Raw genomic sequence first — 19,292 nt, 5'->3', positions numbered from 1 at the left:
TTGCAATTTCCACCATCATGCAAGTTGGTGCAAGTCTGCGTGCCAGATATCATACATTTATAATTGCAATTTCCATCAGTGAAGTACATTTGAAGCGAATATAACACCTTATCAAATCTTTGTAAAGGGTATATGTATATATATATAACAGACACTTCTCTTCAATGCATGATGAATTGGTTAAAGAGCCAAGACCCATCCATATCTTCGTACTATTACAAATCCCCCAAGTAACTTTGGAGTACCATACGTTTACTTAGCAATAAATAAAGTTTCTGACAGGTAAGCAAAAATACATTTTGAACATCAGCCAGGGTAAAAATTCATGTCAAGGAAATGGAAGTCTAGTAATCTTACATTTCATAGGAGTTTTGTCACAGTGATAAAACACTCAACAAGGACAAAATGAAACAAGCTTATGCTCTCAATGAGTCACTTTCAGAAATTTAGATACAAAGGCATTAGCTGCTTCAAATAAGAAGTGTTCCTTACAGCTGACAGATCATCATCATCTTGCCTCAGATAGTTCAATGGCTTCTTGGTTATATGTAGAATCCTCAGCCCACTCAAACCTTCTAGGCATCAGTGCATATTCTCGTCGACGAATCACTTCTTGTTGCTGCCATTCCTCCCAGCGTTCTGCTAGCCCCTCACCTTCCAACATGCGTACAACTTCTGTCATCTTTGGTCGTTCCTCAGGTGAGGTTTGTGTACACAATAATGCTACCTGGATTATAGCTTCAACTTCCATTGGATTATAATTCTGCTTGAGGTATCTGTCTACAATGACATCTAACCTTTTATCTCTTTGCAATTTTTTGACCTGTGACCAACAACAATAAATAATTTAAACTCCTCTCTGTGATTCAACAGAAGATTCATGTACCATGACCAGATATGTGACGTCCACACAGATTATACAAACAACGTAAATTTAAAACACTGAAGCCCATGTATTCCTCGATCGTGTTCTAATCTAGACTTGGCATTAAATTGTTCCTATTTGGTACACATATCTCTGCAATCAATGTCAAGGGAGAACATATGAAATCTTTAGGAACATGGATCAGGTTGTGTTCACTTTTGGGGAGTGTACTGTATACAAACATGTCAAGCTATGGCATGCCATTCCTATATTTAAAAAAATTTAAGGATGCAAGCTGAGTTAAGATATTCTTTTGCTACGAGCGTTGCCACAAACCATGGAGATCAATAACAAACTTCGAGGATGCAAATAAAAGAAAATGTATTTGATACAACAAGACTTTCTTCTTCAAAGTCAAGGCAACGCCGAAGCATTCAAAAACACTACATGTATTGCAATACTTCAGGGGCTTCATGTCAGTTTCTTGCCTGTTAGACATATGACATGTTTTATGTATCAAACATCTCTTAGAATGGAACATGTGTTGAAAAATTGTAGCAAGAAAGTCTCGTTTTGACTTTAGCCTTAATCAAATTGAGTAAATTGAATTTCCACATCAGCGAAACAACTTGGAGGCAGTTAACTAGTGTGACATGGATCTTGTCACTCAGTTAGCTCAGTAAATTCAAGTTAGAGGGCTTCGAATTCAGTTACGCATATGTGATGGTTAAATTTTAGTAATCCAGTTGAGTTGTTTTCAGTTGTATTGAGTTAACTGACCTCTAACTATAGATAGAGTGAATTGAAGGTTAGTTGTGCTGTGAGACAGTGATCTAACTCAGAGATTTGTTAGTTAACTAATAAATCAATCCAAAACAGCTAGTGCACGCAAGGAATTCATGTTTCTCAGCTGAAGTGGAGATGACAACGCAATGTAACATCAGTTGTAAACTAGTTGTGAGTGTACAAGTGTTGCATGAGTCAGAAGATCAATCCTTGGGAATTGCGCAAGAAATTTAGAGGAAATTCCTAAATAATAAGAGCTAATTTCCTTAGGATTTACGCAAGGAAATAAGAGGCTTGTTGAGCAAATAATTGGCTAAGTGTTGCGCAGAGTTTGTTATTGTGCAGAGAAAACAGTTATTCTTTTGCAACTTGAGCTCAAAGCTGGAGCTACCAATTGTAATAGTTTCTTTATTCAACCAATTAATGCAAAGAGGCTTGAGGGGTTTTTCTCAGTTGGGTTCCCCTAGAAATCACTGTGTCTTTGTGATTTTGCTTATTGCATGTCTATGCATGTTGTTCTAAATTGTGATTTACAATCCACAGATCAGTAGAGTAAAATTGTGTCTCTTTTTTTCAATGTGAAATCTTGAGCAGTTGCAATTTCTATCGAATTTATACCTGGTATCAGAGCCTTGAAATCACATTAGAACTAGTATTTCGAACTCGTCTCTCAAGAATTTCGAATTTGCAACTTTTGTGAAACAATTTTTCTTCAGGATCGGGAGAATGTCTTTCAACAAACTAAGATTGGAGTATGCCTTGTAGGGTAGCTCAAATTTCATAGCCTGGAAGGATCGAATGGAAGTTGTGTTCAATGATAATGGTGTGTTAGAATAAGTCAAAATTGATTGCAAAACCCCAACAGTCAAGTGCACAGCAATTAGCCCAATGGAAGAAGGATGTTGCAAAGGCCAGGAGAATTCTTCTAGAAAATGTGAGGGACCATGTGGTCTCAAATCTCTATGGCAAAGAGACATCATTTGCTATGTGGAAGACACTGGCTGAGCTATTCGAAAATAGCAGTGACTATAGAAAATTGGCCTTGAAAGACAAACTTCGAAACATCAGGATGTAGAAGAATGATACTATTCCGCAGTATCTCTCTAGATTTACACAAGTTCGTGATGAGCTTGGAGGGGTTGGGGTGAAAGTTGCAGAAGATGACCTAGTGAGCCTAGCTCTTCTAGGCCTTCCAAAATCCTGGTATATCTACTAGGACTCTATGAATGGAAGGAAAGAAATTATCAAATTGGGAAAGGTTGTGGTCTGATTTGGTTCAAGAATAGTTTAGGAGAAATAACAGAGATGGAACATCATCCAAAGCTGAGGATGAAGAGAATTTTGCATTGGTTGGAAAGGGGAAGAAGGGCAAAGGAAAGAAGACCCAAAGCAAACTTGAATCCAGCGAAAATAATGCCAAGAAGAAAGACTTGAGCAAGATAAGATGCTTCCACTGCCACAAATATGCAACAAAATGTCCGCACAAGAAGTCTACCAAGAAGCCTTCAAGAGGAGCAGCAGATGAAGCACTGACTTCACAATTTGAATTAGACTTCACCCTAATAGCATGCATAGCCAACACTGTTATGGGGAGTGTGTGGTATCTTGATTTCAGTGCCTCATTCCATATGATAGGGTGCAAAGAGTTTTTCAATAGCCTAGAGGAGAAGGATCTCCATATTCATATCGAAATGGGGGATGATGGGAGGTACAGTGCTACAGGAATTGGCACTGTCACCTTGAGGGGGAGAAAGCCTCTCCTCTTCGCCTCAAAAATGTTATGTTTGTATTGTTGATTTTGGGTAGCATCAGATATGCTCTAGCTCCAAAATTTTGTGGAGGGGCTAGAACACATCAGATCTCCAAGACCTAGAAATTGTTTGGAGAAATTCCACCTGAATGAGGAGTTATTAAAATAATTAATATTTTTATTGGGTTCCTAAGTCTAATCTTAGGAAAATAAAAATATTGATGGGTATTAATAAAGATACGGGTGAGAAGCTTCTAAGAGACGAGGATCAAGTATTTTTTAATCTTAGCCGTTGATTAGAGACTTAATCTCGATCATTGATTTATCAACAATACAAGTATAAGAGAAGACTTGAGAGTTGCACATGCACCGGGCAAATACCCAATACCCAGAGGGAAATCGATTCTCAAGGAGGAGTTCGATTTCAGAGGGAGAGTTGCACGGTGGAGAAGAGGAAGGCATCAGCAGTAGTCAGTGATTGAGGAGGAAGTGACACAGGGCATTCGAGAGATAGCGCAAAGGGAAGAGCAGGCAAGCAGCACCATTGGAGACGTAGACCTCACGCAGAGTGACGCTGAAGTGACGCAGAGGTGGGTGAAGGGTCTCCAAGGTGTCAGAACTTCTCCAAGAGGAGGAGAAACTTTGTCTCAGATGTTTTCTCTCAGAAGTGTCTCAGTTTCTTTGTGAAATAATTCCTTGTAAAACGATTGTTGTTGAAGATTAATAAAACCCTCATCTATTGCATCGGTTTTCCCACATTGGGTTTTTCTAGGGACAATTGTCCAAAAACAACTGTGTTGATGTGATTACTTCTTGTGCTTGTATATCACTGTTATTTTCTCTATATAATTATGTGATAACTACAATAGAATTTATTTTAATGTTTATTGAAGGGTTTTCGTAAATAACTTATTTTGAGAAATAAGTGGGTGAAATAAAGCAGTCACTACAATAGAATTTCGTATTAGAAATTTTCACATGGTATCAGAGCAGAGATCGAGCAACAGGATAGAAGAATCTGCTATGAGTCAGGAGCATGATGTCGAGGCATCAACCCAGAGGGACTCACGCAGATCTCCAGAGAAAGAAGAGAGCACGAAGAACATGGATCATGACTATTCTATGTTAGCTTCCAGACTGGAAGAAGAAGTCACTTGCCTAGTAAGTTTTGCCTCCTCTAAGGTTTGGTATATAGATAGTGGAGCTTCCTGGCATATGATAGGAATACTAGAATGTTTTTCGAATTATCAGGAAGAAAGGATGAATTTTCAAATCGCCATGGGAAATAAGGCAAAGTGTACCCCTGATGGAAGAGGTATTGTAGTCTTTCAAACAGAAGCAGGGGATCGGCTTCGAGCAACCAATGTGCTACATGTGCCAGGATTGAGGATGAACTTACTCTCTGTATCTCAGCTTCAAAACAAGGGCTATGAAGTTTTCTTCATTAAAGAGAAAGTATATGTTAAACACCCAAGTTGGAAAAAGAAGGCCCATATTGGAATCAGAGGTAACAGGAAGTATAGATTACAGCTAGAATCACCAATGGCACTCATAGGCAACAGTGGGGATAAAGATTTGAATGAACTATGGCACAGAGGATAGGACACTTACACCATGGGTCCCGAGAATTCTCGGGAAAACAGTATTAGGAGTTCCAGAATTAAGTACCGAACGAGATGACGTATGCAGAGGATTTTGTCGAGGCGCCCATAAATGGGAAAAGGAAGCGTAGACAGCTAGACAGATACCAAGCCTTGGTAGCTCAAGTTGGAGAACCCTCTAGTTTTCAGGAGTTCGTTCAACATCAAATATGGGTAGATGCTATGGTGGAGGAATACAGTTCCATAATGGTCAATGATGTCTAGGAAGTGGTACCTGGGCCTTAGGACAAGTCAATTGTAGGGTCGAGATGGCTCTACAAAGTCAAATACGTTGCAGGTAGCAGTGTAGAAAATACAAAGTCAGGTTTGTGGCTAAGGGGTTTGCTCAAAAGGAAGGGATAGACTACAAAGAAACCTTTGCCCCAGTAGCCATGTATACTTCTATTAGATCCGTGATATCCCTTGCAGCTCAGATGAGGTGGGAGATTAACCAGATGGACGTCAAGGCGGCGTTCTTGAACGGGGAGATAGAAGAAGAAGTATATATTGAACAACTAGAGGGTTTTGAGACATATGAGAAGAAATCTCATGTATGAAGATTGAAGAAAGCTTTATATGGGCTTAAATAAGCACCTACAGCATGGTACAATCGAATTGATGGCTACTTGCAAAAGATAGGATTCGTCAAGAGTGACGCAGATCCTAACCTCTACTATTTGGTTGTAGAGAATGAGCCTCTAATCTTAGTTTTATATGTGGATGATTTCTTTCTGATAGGATCATCCTGGCTCATCAAAGATTGCAAGGAGAACCTAGCCACGAAATTCGACATGAAGGATTTAGGATGGATGCATTATTTCTTGGGGTTGGAAGTTTGGCAGCAAAAAGGTGAAATTTTCCTTGGGCAAGGGAGATACACTACAGAGATTTTGAAAAGGTTCAAAATGAAAGACTGTAGACCTATGGCTACTCCAATGATCACCAACTAGAAGAATATTGATGCATCTGAAGGTAAAGAAGTCGATCCCACCTTGTATATGCAGCTCATAGGGTCCTTGATGTATCTGGCCAATACCAGGCCGAACATTTGTTATGCTGTCAATACCCTCAATCAGTTCATGGTAGAACCCAAGAGGGCGCACTGTGTAGCAGCCAAACATGTTCTCGATATATACAAGGAACAGTCGAGCATGGACTATTGTACACCCAAGGCAATGACATCATATTGAGTGGGTTCACTGACGCAGATTGGGTTGGAAGTTCAGTAGATCGGAAAAGTACCACTGGGTACTATTTCAACATTAGATCAGGGATGACCTCCTGAAGTAGTAGGAAACAGAAATTCGTGGCTCTGAGCTCAGTTGAAGCTGAATATATGGCAGCTAGCATAGTTTCATGCGAAGCCATATGGCTTAGGAAATTGCTTGTGAAACTATTCAGGAGAAAGATGGAAGTGACCAGTATTTTATGTGATAATTAGAGTTGCATCAAGCTCTCTGAGAATCCAATCTTTCATGATCAGTCGAAGCACATTGATATCAAGTGTCACTTTATCAGACACTGTGCCCAACGAGGGGCAGTACAGTTGCCTAACAGGAGAACAGGTGGCAGACATTCTCACCAAGGCCCTAGGAAGAACAAAGTTTGTTTACTTCAGGGAGAAGATGGGGATGGTGAAGAATCTGTTTCAGTAGCAGAAGTAGATAGTATAAGGAGTTGCAGTGCAGCAGTTAGCAATGACAGTGCTATGGGCAACATGATGCAACATATTCAGAGGGAGCTAGAGTACGGATGTAGCAGTGACAGTCTTAGTGTCATGGGCAGCGATACAGGTTGCAGTAGTGATCCAAGTGGATATTGGTGGCTAATCGCCAATTCCACTTGGATCCCCACCATCGTTTCTTTCAGTTTTTCAATTTCCTTAATTGTAGCACAATTTACTACTTTTAACAGTTTTTCGGGTCATAAACTTCCAGAGCCATTTTGAGGCCCTAAACGATGTTTTTTTGGCAATCTACCGCTAGCAATATTTTTATAAAATTGTCTTTTTTGTCGTAGTCCTCGAAGATATCTCTCCAATGGGTATCATGCGCGTCAAACGAAGATAATATGACCAAGTCACAACCCCAGGAAGTTGGTTGTCCAACTAATCCCAACAGGGCCCATAAACTCTTGTTACATCTCCTTGGGTTAGGGTTTTGGTTATTTATGGTTTGCTCTTATTGTTAAACAATAAAAAGGCCCTTGAGCCTCATTGTAAGGTAGTTTAGAGGCATGTAACCGCCACATCTGTTCTCAGGGATAAGCTACCATCGCCCGAGCTAGTTTATTTCCATTTCTGTTACTAGGCATATTTCAATATTTTACATTAATGAAATGAAGCATTATTTCTGTTGCATCTCTGTATTTATGGTTATATTTATAATTTGTTGTGTTCCTGTTTAAATCCAGATCAGTGATATCAGAGGGGTCTGCTCTTTCTATGTTTTTCTTTGCATGTCCCCAACGAGGTCAAGATATAAGGGGTTAGGGCTTGAACTGGTTGAACCTTTGCAAGACCAACCTCGCAAATCTCGGCGGCCTCCCATGGCGGATGAAAAGAAAGATAAGGGGGCAGGAGATCCTATCAAAATTTTGCTCGAAGAGGCCCTCGAGCGACAAAGGAACGCGATGATGGACAACTTTGCCCAGATCCTTCAGCGGCTACCCAGGGGCAACACATCTACTTCTAGCAGCTACTTTGGAAGCACCACACCCTTTAAGGTACAAGTTAACTTTGACATTCCCACATTTGACGGTCAGATAGATGCAAACGTTGTAGATAAATGGTTAAATTTGCTAGAAGGGTATTTTTTTGTTCATAATTTTTCTAGACAGGAAAAGATTACTTTCGCTCTTCTCAAAGTTTCCCCCCACATCAAGGACTGGTGGGAAACCTACTGCAAGCAAAAGAATGAAAGTACGGCCTCACTGTTTTCAGTTGCACCCACTTGGAATTCATTATGGGATGCCATCAAGCAGCAGTACTACCCTGTCGGAAGCTATGAGGATAAAGACATAAAGTGGACCATGCTGCAGCAGGGAAGGGACCAAGACGTGACAGAGTTTACCAATATTTTTCATACCCTTCGCACAAAGTTGGGTATCAAGGATACTACGCAGCATTTGGTACTCAAATATCGCGGCTGCCTACACAAGTACATCCAGGACGAGATGGAGTTCCGAGACATCTCCTTGCTCAGCATGACGTACCGATACGTTGTCAAGATCGAGCAGAAGTTTAAACAGAAGAAGTGAGACTTTGGATCTGCGAATCCAAAGCAAGGGAAAGGTGCCCCCAAACCGCAGAACAAAGGACAAAGCCAAGGCAGGGTGGCCTCGGACAACCCGCAAAAGCAAAGAACAACACTGCGAAGCCGAAGAAGAACATGGGAAAGTGGTGTGAGTTCCATAAGAGCTCCACTCACAATACAAGTGAGTGTCGGGCCAAGAAGACACTGGTGGCCGAGCTAAAGGCTTCAAAATCAAAGGCATATTCCGACTCCGAGTCAGAACCTGACAAGGGGAATGACAAATGGAAGCAGATTATTGATGCGGAGCCCAGCACCACCGTTGCCACCACGAAGATCCAGAAGGAGGAACCCGAAGATCCAAAGGAGAAGCGCTTCTTCCACTCCCAGATGTGGGTAAAGGGTTCCCCACTATAGTTCATTGTCGACAACGGGAGCCAAAAGAACCTCATCTCGACAGAGGTCGTGAAGCGGCTAGGCTTACCAACCACAGCAGATCCCCAACTGTACACCATCGAGTGGCTTCACTAAGGACGGGATCTTCGCCTGAGCCAGCAGTGTCGTCTTCCATACAACATCAAGCCCTTCACGGATGAGGTATTATGTGACGTTGTTCCCCTTGATGTCTGTGATGTATTATTAGGCCAACCATACTTGTGGAAGCGACATGTTGTGTATGAATCAAGGCCTCGTGTTGTTATTGTTACTTTGGGAAATATGTTGTACAGGATATCGGAGGTAGCACCGCCTACCGCCATCTCTTTGGTTACTGCAAAACCCATGTTGCGGGGGGGGCGCCCCCCCCCCCCCCCTCGAACCCGCTCCCGAAGCGCGCTCTAGGCGGGAGCGGCTCGGGAGCGCGCTCCCAAAATCGCTCCCGGACGGGAGCGATTTTCGGGAGCGTGGTCCCGTAAAAAAATTTGCGCTCCCTGGTCTGTTCGGGAGCGACTCAGGGAGCGATCGCTCCCGCGCTCCCGGAGCGACTCAGGGAGCGATCGCTCCCGCGCTCCCGGAGCGATTTTTAATGCCTGGGAGCGATCGCTCCCTGATCGCTCCCGGGCATTAAAAATCGCTCCGGGAGCGAATCGAGCCGGGCCGGGAGCGGTTCGGCGGAAAAAAAATCCGCCGGACCCGAAAAAATTAAAAAATTTAGAAAAAAAATTTTGTTTTATAAGGCCAATGGGCCAAAAAACATTCATTATAACTTCATTGAGCAAGTTTGGAGCTGGAGCAAGAGCATTGGAGCGAACAGCAAGTGCTGAGGAGCGAGGAGCAAGCCAGCAGAGGTAAGTAACTTAGTAATCTAGTTAGTTTAGCTGGTTAGGTAGTTAATTTAGTTGTTTGAGTTTAACTGTTTAAAAATCATGTATTTAAATTAAATTAATTAATCCCAATAAATTAAATTAATTTGCAGATTCAAGACTCAAAACCCTACAAATATCAAACACCATGGACTTGGCGATATTTATTGGCATTTTCCTCTTCCTGGTCCCTTTTATGGTTATTATGGTGCTGGAGAGTAGGAAACGGAGGGGGCCCCAAACTGAAGAGGGGGATGAAGAAGCCGGAGAAAGTCAAATGGGTGAAAACCCCAATGAGGAGGAGGTGGAGGAGGGTGAACATGACCCTCAAAAAACTAAACAAGACCAAACTCCATTGTGGAAATATGTTCACAGGGCTGAAACAGGGAGAGGGGGTGGAACCACTAAATTTCATTGCCCCCATTGCAACACTGATTACACAGGTTCATACACCCGTGCTAGAAGACACCTCTGCGGGAAAAGGCCATGGGATGGAGAGAAACAAATAGGAATCAAAACTTGTGCAGCGGTGTCAACAGCAGATAGAGCCAAATACATAAAGGAAGAGGAGGACGCCCAATACAGATCAAAAAGATCAAGGGGTTTCTTTGAACCAAGCTCACAATCACAAAGAACTCCTTCAGCATCCTCCCAAGGCAGTGGATATGGACATGGAGGCACAGGGTCATCATCTTTAAGGCGTAGAACCATACCAGATTTCCTTGATGAGGGGTGTAGGAATGATGTGGATTCAAAAGTTTACAGGTTCCTCTATGCATGTGGGATACCATTCAATGTTCTATGCTCACCTTATTGGCACGAAATGGTTTCTGCCATAAATGATGCCCCTAAAGGATACAAGAGCCCTGGGTATGACAAGGCAAGAATTGTTGGCCTTGATCATGAAAAAGCAAAAATATCACATTCTTTGAATAAAATGACAAGTTCTTGGACTGACAATGGGGTGTCCATTGTATCTGATGGATGGACAAATGTAAAAGGCAAGCCATTGATAAGTGTTCTTGCTATGTCTGTTAGTGATCCCATCTTTCTAGCTGCACATGATTACTCAAACAAGTTCAAGACCGCTATCAACATTGCAGAAGCATTACTTGAAACAATTGAGCGTATTGGCCCATACAATGTCATCCAAGTCATCACTGATAATGCTCCTAATTGTAAGGCAACGGGAGCAAAATTATTGAGGATAAATACCCGAACATATTTTGGTCTGGATGTTTGGTTCACACATTGAACCTTCTGTTGCATGATATTGTCAAAAACAAAAATGAACAATACCAATGGATTGGTAATTTGTACAAGAAAGGAAAACAAATGATAAAATTTATTACAAATCATAGCAATACCCATGGCCTTTTCCGCAGTCACTCGAGATTGGAGTTGCTGAAGATTGCGAGGACTAGATTTGGTAGCTATTACCTCACCTTCAGGCGCCTTTTGAAGGTAAGAGAGGCATTAGCTAGCATGGTATCAAGTCCACATTGGCAGGTGTTAAAGGAAAGGGCTACAAATGTAGCTGACATGGCAGGTTTTGAAATGGTGGAGGAGGCCGCTCTTGATGGGCAGTTTTGGACAACTGTGAGGCAGGTATTGGATTTCACCAAGCCAATTTATCACATGATTCGGTTTGCAGATACAGACAAACCAGTGATTGGCGAGGTGTATGAGCAAATGGATACCATGTTGGGGGAAATAAAAGACATTGTTCATAATAGAGATCCCAACTTGTACAAACTTATTCATGATTGTGTGTGTGAACGGTGGAATAGGCTTAACCTTCCACTACATTGCTTGGCGTATATCCTTACGCCAAAATACTACTCTACATCTTGGTTGGGCCAACCTGCAGCAGGGGGTGGGGTTAGGACCAAACCCCATTTAGATCAAGAGGTAACTAAAGGATATCTGGAAGCATTAGAAAAGTTGGTGCCTGACAGGGAGGAATGTGCAGCTGTGCGCCTTGAAATAGGCAGATACTTCAGTGGCACTGGTTTGTATGGTAACTTCCATGCAATGGACGACAAAGATAAATTTGATTCTCTCACATGGTGGGAAACATATGGCGGCCACGGACTTTTGCCAAAATTGGCAAAAAAAGTTCTTTCACAGGTTGTAAATTCTTCTTCTGCAGAGAGGTGTTGGAGCACCTACAGTTATATACATAATGTGAAAAGAAACAGACTCAATGAAAACCGAGCAGAAAGCTTGGTTTATGTGCACTACAACTTGAGGTTGTTGAGTCATTACTGTGATCGGGCTAATGAAGATCCCACATATAAAATTTGGGACAATCACCCAGAGGACGACAATTTGGAGGATGGCATTGTACATATTGAAGAACTAGAAGAGGAACTTGTAAGGGATGAAAATGAAGCAGCTGCAGCAGCCATGCCACCTCCACCTCCACCATCCAGTAGCAGTGCTCGAGGCCCGAGTCTTGTTCCATTGCTGTCGCCACCTCCATCGACACCCTCGCGTGGAGGTTCTAGTTCTGGTCGTCGGTCTGTGCGGGAGACTCCTAGAAGACCACCACGACCTGCTTATACTCCTGGAGACTCTCGTGGCAAGGGCCACATGTAGATTTACAGTTTACTTGTCTTTTTTAGTTTCTATTAGACTTTAGTTTTCATAACTGTTGAGTTTTGAGTCCTTGACTCTTGACTCTTTCATATCATTATGATATTTTTTGTAAACATTATATCACTGTGACAATGAAAATTTGAAGTTTGAAGTTGGGCCTTGGCAATTATAACTCATTGGTAATGATTGTGAATTATGAATATGATGCTTTGTGAAAGACTAAAGTTGTTTCATTTCATCTCATTATTCATGTTTCATTTTATAAATTTTTAACATTAAAAGACTAAAGTTGTTTCATTTCATCTCATTATTCATGTTTCATTTTATAGATTTTTAACATTTCATATCATGTTAACAGTTAGAAGTTACGACTTAGAAATATCTTCGATATTACTTCTTGTAATGGTTAAACTTGGCTTACAAGTACAACTTTGGTGATCAATGATGATAAATGTTATTGAATTTTCAATTCTGAAAGCTTGAAGTTGAAACTTTAATATTGAATTTGATGAAACATGATTTATAAGACTCAATATGTTGCAGTTGTAATATGTATTTTACTAACTTGTGGACATGGTTGATGACGATTATAATTTCTAGATGATTTATGTGATATGGTTCAATGATCAATTTATGTTTTTTTATGTTTTTTATGTCTATTTCATCATTCTACATGTTTTTGTTGACATATATGTATCAAAAATTAAAAAATATAAAAAATATATATATTTTTAAAAAATCGCTCCCGGATTCGCTCCCAAACCGGGAGCTTCTGAAAATGGTCGCTCCCGCTCCCGTTTTCGCTCCCGCTCCCGCTCCCAAGTAACATTGTGCAAAACAATGCAGTAAGCTCATTTCCAAAATCGGGAAATTTGTTTTCCTGATGATACGCCCTCAGGGAAAGAAGAAGATTGTGGCCAAGACCTCAAGACAGGGCCCCTCCACACGACAACTACAGATGGACAAGGTTGTGGAGGAGTACGAGGACATCTTCACCTCCTCCGCAGGGGTTACTCTGCACTGCCAGGTCAAGCACTCCATCGATCTGACCCCAGGTGCACACTGCCCAATGGACCAATCTATTGGCGCTTCATTCTGGAGAACAACGAAATCAAGAGGCAGATTCAGGAGCTATTGCAGAAAGGTCACATCCGACCGAGTTCATCGCCCTACAGGAGCCCGATCGTGTTAGTACAGAAGAAGGATGGAACTTGGAGACTCTGTATTGACTATCGGGTGTTGAACAAGATCACTGCCCGAAATAGTTACCCGATCCCACGGATTGATGACCTTTTGGACCAACTGAAGGGGGGAAAATATTTTAGCAAGATCGACTTGAAGTCAAGATATCACTAGGTACCAATCAAACCCTCCGATATGTGGAAGACTGCCTTCAAAGCCAAGGAGAGCCTTTTCGAATGGTTGGTTATGCCTTTCGGGTTGGCGAATGCTCTTGCAACTTTCATGAGGTTGATGGATGACACCTTACGGCCATTCACCAACTCATTTGTAGTGGTATACTTGGATGACATCCTGATCTTCAGCCAGAGTTGGGAAGAGCACCTCCACCACATCCGACAGATTCTCCAAACACTGCGGCAACACAAGCTATGTGCCAATTTGGAGAATTGCACTTTTGGCATGACCCAAGTTCAATATCTGGGATACATTATTGATGAATGGGGGATGCATGTGGATCTAGCCAAGATCCAAGTCATTCGGGATTGGCCATCTCCAACCACTTTGACAGAGCTCCGCAACTTTCTGGGTCTTGCCAATTTCTACCGCAAGTTCGTGTTGGGATTTTCTCATATCACTTGGCCCTTGAGTCAAGTCACCAAGGGAGGAGCGAAAGCAAAATTCTTTTGGTTTGAATCTCAACAGAAGGCATTCACAGAGTTGAAACATCGCCTTTACTCGACACCAGTGCTCGCATTACCAAACTTGCAACAACCATTTGAGATCGAGACAGATGCCTCTGACTATGCTATTGGGGTAGTGCTTACTCAACACGGGCATCCAGTGGAATATCACAGTGAGACACTTTTAGACACAATCACGAAGTATCTCACTTATGATAAAGAGATGTATTCCGTTGTGCAAGCCCGCCAATAGTGGAAGAATTACATTTTGGGGAAGGAAACGGTCATCCACACAGACCACCGGCCCCTGCAGTTCATACAGACACAAAGGAAGTTGCAGAATGATCGCCATCGGAAGTGGTCCACATACCTGCAACAGTTCCATTTGAATATCAAGTATAAGAAGGACAGCACCAGTAATGTTGCAGATTGCCTTAGTCGACCACCGATCATGGCATTAACCACCATGTTCAATTCTTGTGGGTACAAGACTTCTAATTGGCCACTTCTATACAAAAGAGACCCTGAATTCGGCCACACATACCAGACACTCTTGGAGGGTCAGCATGTTCCAGACTTTCACCTCCAGGATGCCCTGTTATGCCACTTGGGTCACCTTTGTGTTCCTTCAAGCGAGCGTGCCAAGATGATTTGGGAAGCACACTACAGTCAAGCTATTGGGCATTTCGGGGACGACAAAATGGTGGCAGTACTACAGAAGTATTTCTATTGGCCGAATCTTCGACAAGATGTCGGGAAGTACATCAAATCCTGCACTACCTGCACCATTGCCAAACCAACCATCAAGAAGCAAGGCCTCTATACTCCGTTGCCTACCCCTAGTCGACCTTGGGAATCCATCTCCATGGATTACATGTCGGGCCTTCCTTCTACTAAGCATGGAAATGATTGTGTTTTTGTGGTCGTCGACAGGTTCTCGAAGATGGCCATTATGGCGGCCTGCAAGAAGAATATCACAGCAGAAGCCACTGCTAAACTCTTCTTTGAACGAGTGTGGATACACTTTTGGATCCCACAGTCTATCATCTCATATCGGGACAGCAGGTTCCTCAGTACATTTTGGTCCAGTCTCTGGTCGATGCTGGACACCAAACTCACTAAGTCCACAGCCTTCCATCCCCAAACTAATGGCCAGACAGAGGTTGTCAACAGGATGATCGTACACATTCTACGCATGTACAACTCAAAGCATCCACGCACATGGGATGAGAGCCTCCCCTATGTTTAGCACAACTATAACCGGGCTCTCCACAGCTCAACTGGCCACAGCCCTTTTTAGGTGGGCTTGGGATTCCAGCCACTATGTTCCGTTGATGTGGCCATGCCATTTGCAGCTACTCGGGCAAATTCGGCTCATGTCCAGTCCGAAACAGATAAGGCAAACAACTTCATTGAGCACATCCAACATATCCACCAGTAGGTCCACGACATTTTGAAGAAATCAAATGCCAAGTACAAGCAGCGACATGAGCAACATCGGGTGCCACAAAAGTTTCAGGTGGGCTACAAAGTCTGGTTGCATTTGCAAAAGGAACGCCTTACTGGAGCCTATCGAAAACTCAAACCACTCCGATATGGTCCTTACACCACTACTAAGGCTGTGGGAGACAATGCATTTGAGCTCAACATTCCCCCATTCCTTGGCCTGCACCCAGTGTTCAATGTGGACCGCCTTCGGCCATACTTTCCACCATTACTAGACACATCCGACATTGCAGAACAGCTCACACCAACAGAGTTAAATCTAGATTGCATGGAACAAGCTGCAACTGATCGGATCGTGGACACACAGATCAAGCACACTCTCCAACAAAAGATCCAACTGTATCGAGTTGTCAAAGCAGGCCAACTCCTTCACCAGGGACAAAGTTCAACAAAAGTTTCTTCATCTCATGGAGGAACTCAACGCAATGGGGACCATTGCTTCCTAAGGGTGGAGGAATGATCTAGGTGGATATTGGTGGCCACGCGCCAATTCCACTTGAACCCGCACCATTGTTTCTTTCAGTTTTTCAGTTTCCTTAATTGTAGCGCAGTTTACTAATTTTAGCAGTTTTTCGGGTCCTAAACTTCCGGAGCCGTTTTGAGGCCCTAAACAACGTTTTTTGGCAATCTACTACCAACAATTTTTTCATAAAATCGTCTTTTCGTCGTAGTTCTCGAAGAGATCTTTCCAATGAGGTATCATGCGCGTCAAACGGAGATAATATGACCAAGTCACAACCCTGGGAAGTTGGTTGTCCAACTAACCCCAACGGGGCCCATAAACTCTTGGTGTTACATCTCCTCGGGTTAGGGTTTTGGTTGTTTAGGGTTTGCTCTTATTGTTCAATAATAAAAAGGCCCTTGAGCCTCATTGTAAGGCAATTCAGAGGCATGTAGCCACCACATCTCTTCTCAAGGATAAGCTACCATCGCCCGAGCTAGTTTATTTTCATTTCTGTTACTAAGCATATTTCAATATTTTACATTAATGAAATGAAGTATTAATTATATTGCATCTCTGTATTTACTATTTATGGTTATATATGTAATTTGTTGCGTTCCTGTTTAAATCCGGATCAAGCAGCGCAGTGGATGAGGGGTTGTAGGTCGAGCATCAACAGCGCAGAGGATCGATGTCGTGGATCAGTGTGATACTTTTGTTGAGAAGTATTGCTAGAGAACATTCCTCACTAAGAGGGAATGTTGATTTTGGGTAGCATCAGATATGCTCTAGCTCCGAAATTTTTTGGATGGGCTAAAACACATGAGATCTCCAAGACCCAGAAATCGTTTGGAGAAATTCCACCCAAATGAGGACTTATTAAAATAATTAATATTTTTAATGGGTTCCTAAGTCTAAACTTAGAAAAATAAAAATATTAATGGGTATTAATAAAGATATGGGTGAGAAGCTTCTAAGAGACGAGGATCAAGTCTTTTTTAATCTTAGTTGTTGATTAGAGACTTAATCTCTGCTATTGATTCATTAACAAGAAAAGTATAAGAGAAGACTTGAGCGTCAGTTGGACATACACCAGGAAAATACTCAGTACCCTGAGAGAAATCAATTCTCAAGGAGAAGGAGTTCAATTTCAGAGGGAGAGTTGCAGGGTGGAGGAAGAGAAGGACATCAACAGCAGTCAGTTACTGAGGAGGAGGTGACGCAAGGCATTCGAGAGACAACGCAGAGGGAAGAGCAAGCAGGCAGCACCACTGGAGACGCAGACCTCACATAAGCTGACACAGAGTGACGCAAAGTGACGCAAAGGTGGGTGAAGGGTCTCTAGGGTGTCAGAACTTCTCCAAAAGGAGGAGAAACTTTCTCTCAGGTGTATTCTCTCAGAAGTGTCTTAGTTTCTCTGTGAAATAATTCCTTGTAAAGCGATTGTTGCTAAAGATTAATTAAACTCTCATCTACTGCACTAGTTTTCCCACATTGGGTTTTTCCGGGGAAAATTGTCCAAAAACAACTGTTGATGTGATTGCTTCTTGTGCTTATATATCACTGTTATTTTCTCTATGTAATTATGTGATAACTACAATAGAATTTATTTTAATTTTTATTGAAGGGTTTTCATAAATAACTTATTATGAGAAATAAGTGGGTGAAATAAATCAATTACTGCAGTAGAATTTCATATTAGAAATTTTCACATGTACCTGGGCTAAAAAAGAATCTGATTTTTGTAGCAGTATTGGAGGATCGTGGCTATGATGTTATTTTTAGTAAAGGGAAAGCCTTTTTGAGACATAGCTACCAGGCAAGTGAAGCAGATCGGGGTTCGAGTGAAGAACATATACAAAACTTGAGGTGGGAGATTGCACTGCATTGAGCAGTAATGCTATTAAAGTGCAGAGTTGAGATGTTGGAGAGAACTCTGGCACATGAGATTGGGTCATCTACACCATGGTGCCTTAAAAATCATGCAACAAATTACCACTGGTCTCCCTAAAGGCTCCCTTGACCAGCAGGATGTCTGCAAGGGCTGCACATTGGGGAAATATGTCAAATCCACTTTCCATGACCGAGAGAGCAAAGCAAATGCAATCTTGGAGCGAGTCCACTTTGATGTTTGTGGACCCTTTTCTACAACCTCCACAACAAAACATAAGTACTATGTTATTTTATTGATGATTTCTCTAGAAAATGTTGGATCTTCTTCATGCGGAAGAAGGATGAAGTTTTCTCAAAATTTGTTGAGTTCAAGGCATTAGTTGAGAAGGAGACTAGGAAGAAGGTGAAGGCTCTCAAGAGCGACAATGGAGGTGAATTTGTTTCGCATGCCTTCATGGATTTTCGTGCAAAATAAGGTATTCGAAGAGAATTGATAGCACCCCATAACCCACAGCAGAATGGGTTCATTGAGAGGAAGAACGGGAGCATAGTGAGATTTGCAAGGGCCATGTTACATGATCAAGGGCTGCCATTGCATTTATGGGCAGAAGCATGCAACACAACAGTCTACTTGCAGAACCAGAGTTCTCATAGAATACTTGGTATGATCACACCGGAGGAAGTTTTTTTGGGAGAAAGCTTCATTTCAGAATTTTTGGTGCTTTTGTTTATTGTCACGTCTCCAAGGATTTGAGGAAGAAACTTGAGCCTACAACAGAGTTGGGAGTTTTTGTAGTATACACCGAAACTCCAAACAATTACCAAGTGTATTTTGCTTCACTAAGGATGACAGTTGTGAGGAGAGATGTCAAGTTCGATGAGGACAAGACTATGAGATGCTCTTTGAAACAAGAGTTGAGTATCCAACCAAAGCAGGAGCTTCTAAATCCAAAGAAGGAGCCTCAGGATGAGCTTCAGGAGGTTGTGGAGCAGCCACATGCAGAGGAGAAGACAGAGGCAAAGTGGAGGCACCCACTCAACCAGAATCTTCCAAAGAGGGGAGAAAGAGAACCAGAGAAGCTGATAGATTGTTGCAGGATGCAAGGGAGAATGTGGGAGCCCCCACATCACAGCGCAGGCAGAGGAGGTCACCTGATAGGTACACTAGGTACATGGCTCTCATGATAGAGCTCATTGAGACAGAGCCTTCCTCATTTGAGGAAGCAGTTTCTCAACCTATTTGGGTTGATGCCATGGTGGAAGAATACGAATCCATCATGAAGAACAATGTATGGGAGGTGGTGCCGAGACCAGAAGGGAAATCAGTGGTTGGTTCCAGATGGATCTACAAAGTGAAGCATGCAGTTGACGAGAGCATCGAGAAGTACAAGGCCA

General features: G+C 42.3%; 1 protein-coding gene across 6 annotated transcripts in view; it reads right to left on the bottom strand.

Moving 5' to 3' along the window:
- Window positions 1–213: 213 nt before the first annotated feature.
- LOC149236711 (LRR receptor kinase SERK2-like) overlaps window positions 214–19,292 on the bottom strand; it is a 247,647-nt gene continuing 228,568 nt past the window's right edge. For all 6 annotated transcript variants that reach the window (XM_089372457.1, XM_089372458.1, XM_089372456.1 and 3 more), the window contains exon 13: window positions 214–823. In XM_089372457.1, coding sequence (XP_089228583.1) covers window positions 509–823 — 315 coding nt within the window. In that variant the 3' untranslated portion in view covers window positions 214–508. The remainder of the gene's footprint in view (window positions 824–19,292) is intronic.

This window comes from Pinus tabuliformis, chromosome 8, assembly GCF_031772625.1.
Source record: "Pinus tabuliformis cultivar Carrire ecotype Pingquan chromosome 8, CPIR1, whole genome shotgun sequence".
NCBI lineage: Eukaryota > Viridiplantae > Streptophyta > Pinopsida > Pinales > Pinaceae > Pinus > Pinus tabuliformis.
This window is presented reverse-complemented; position numbering and strand designations above follow the sequence as displayed.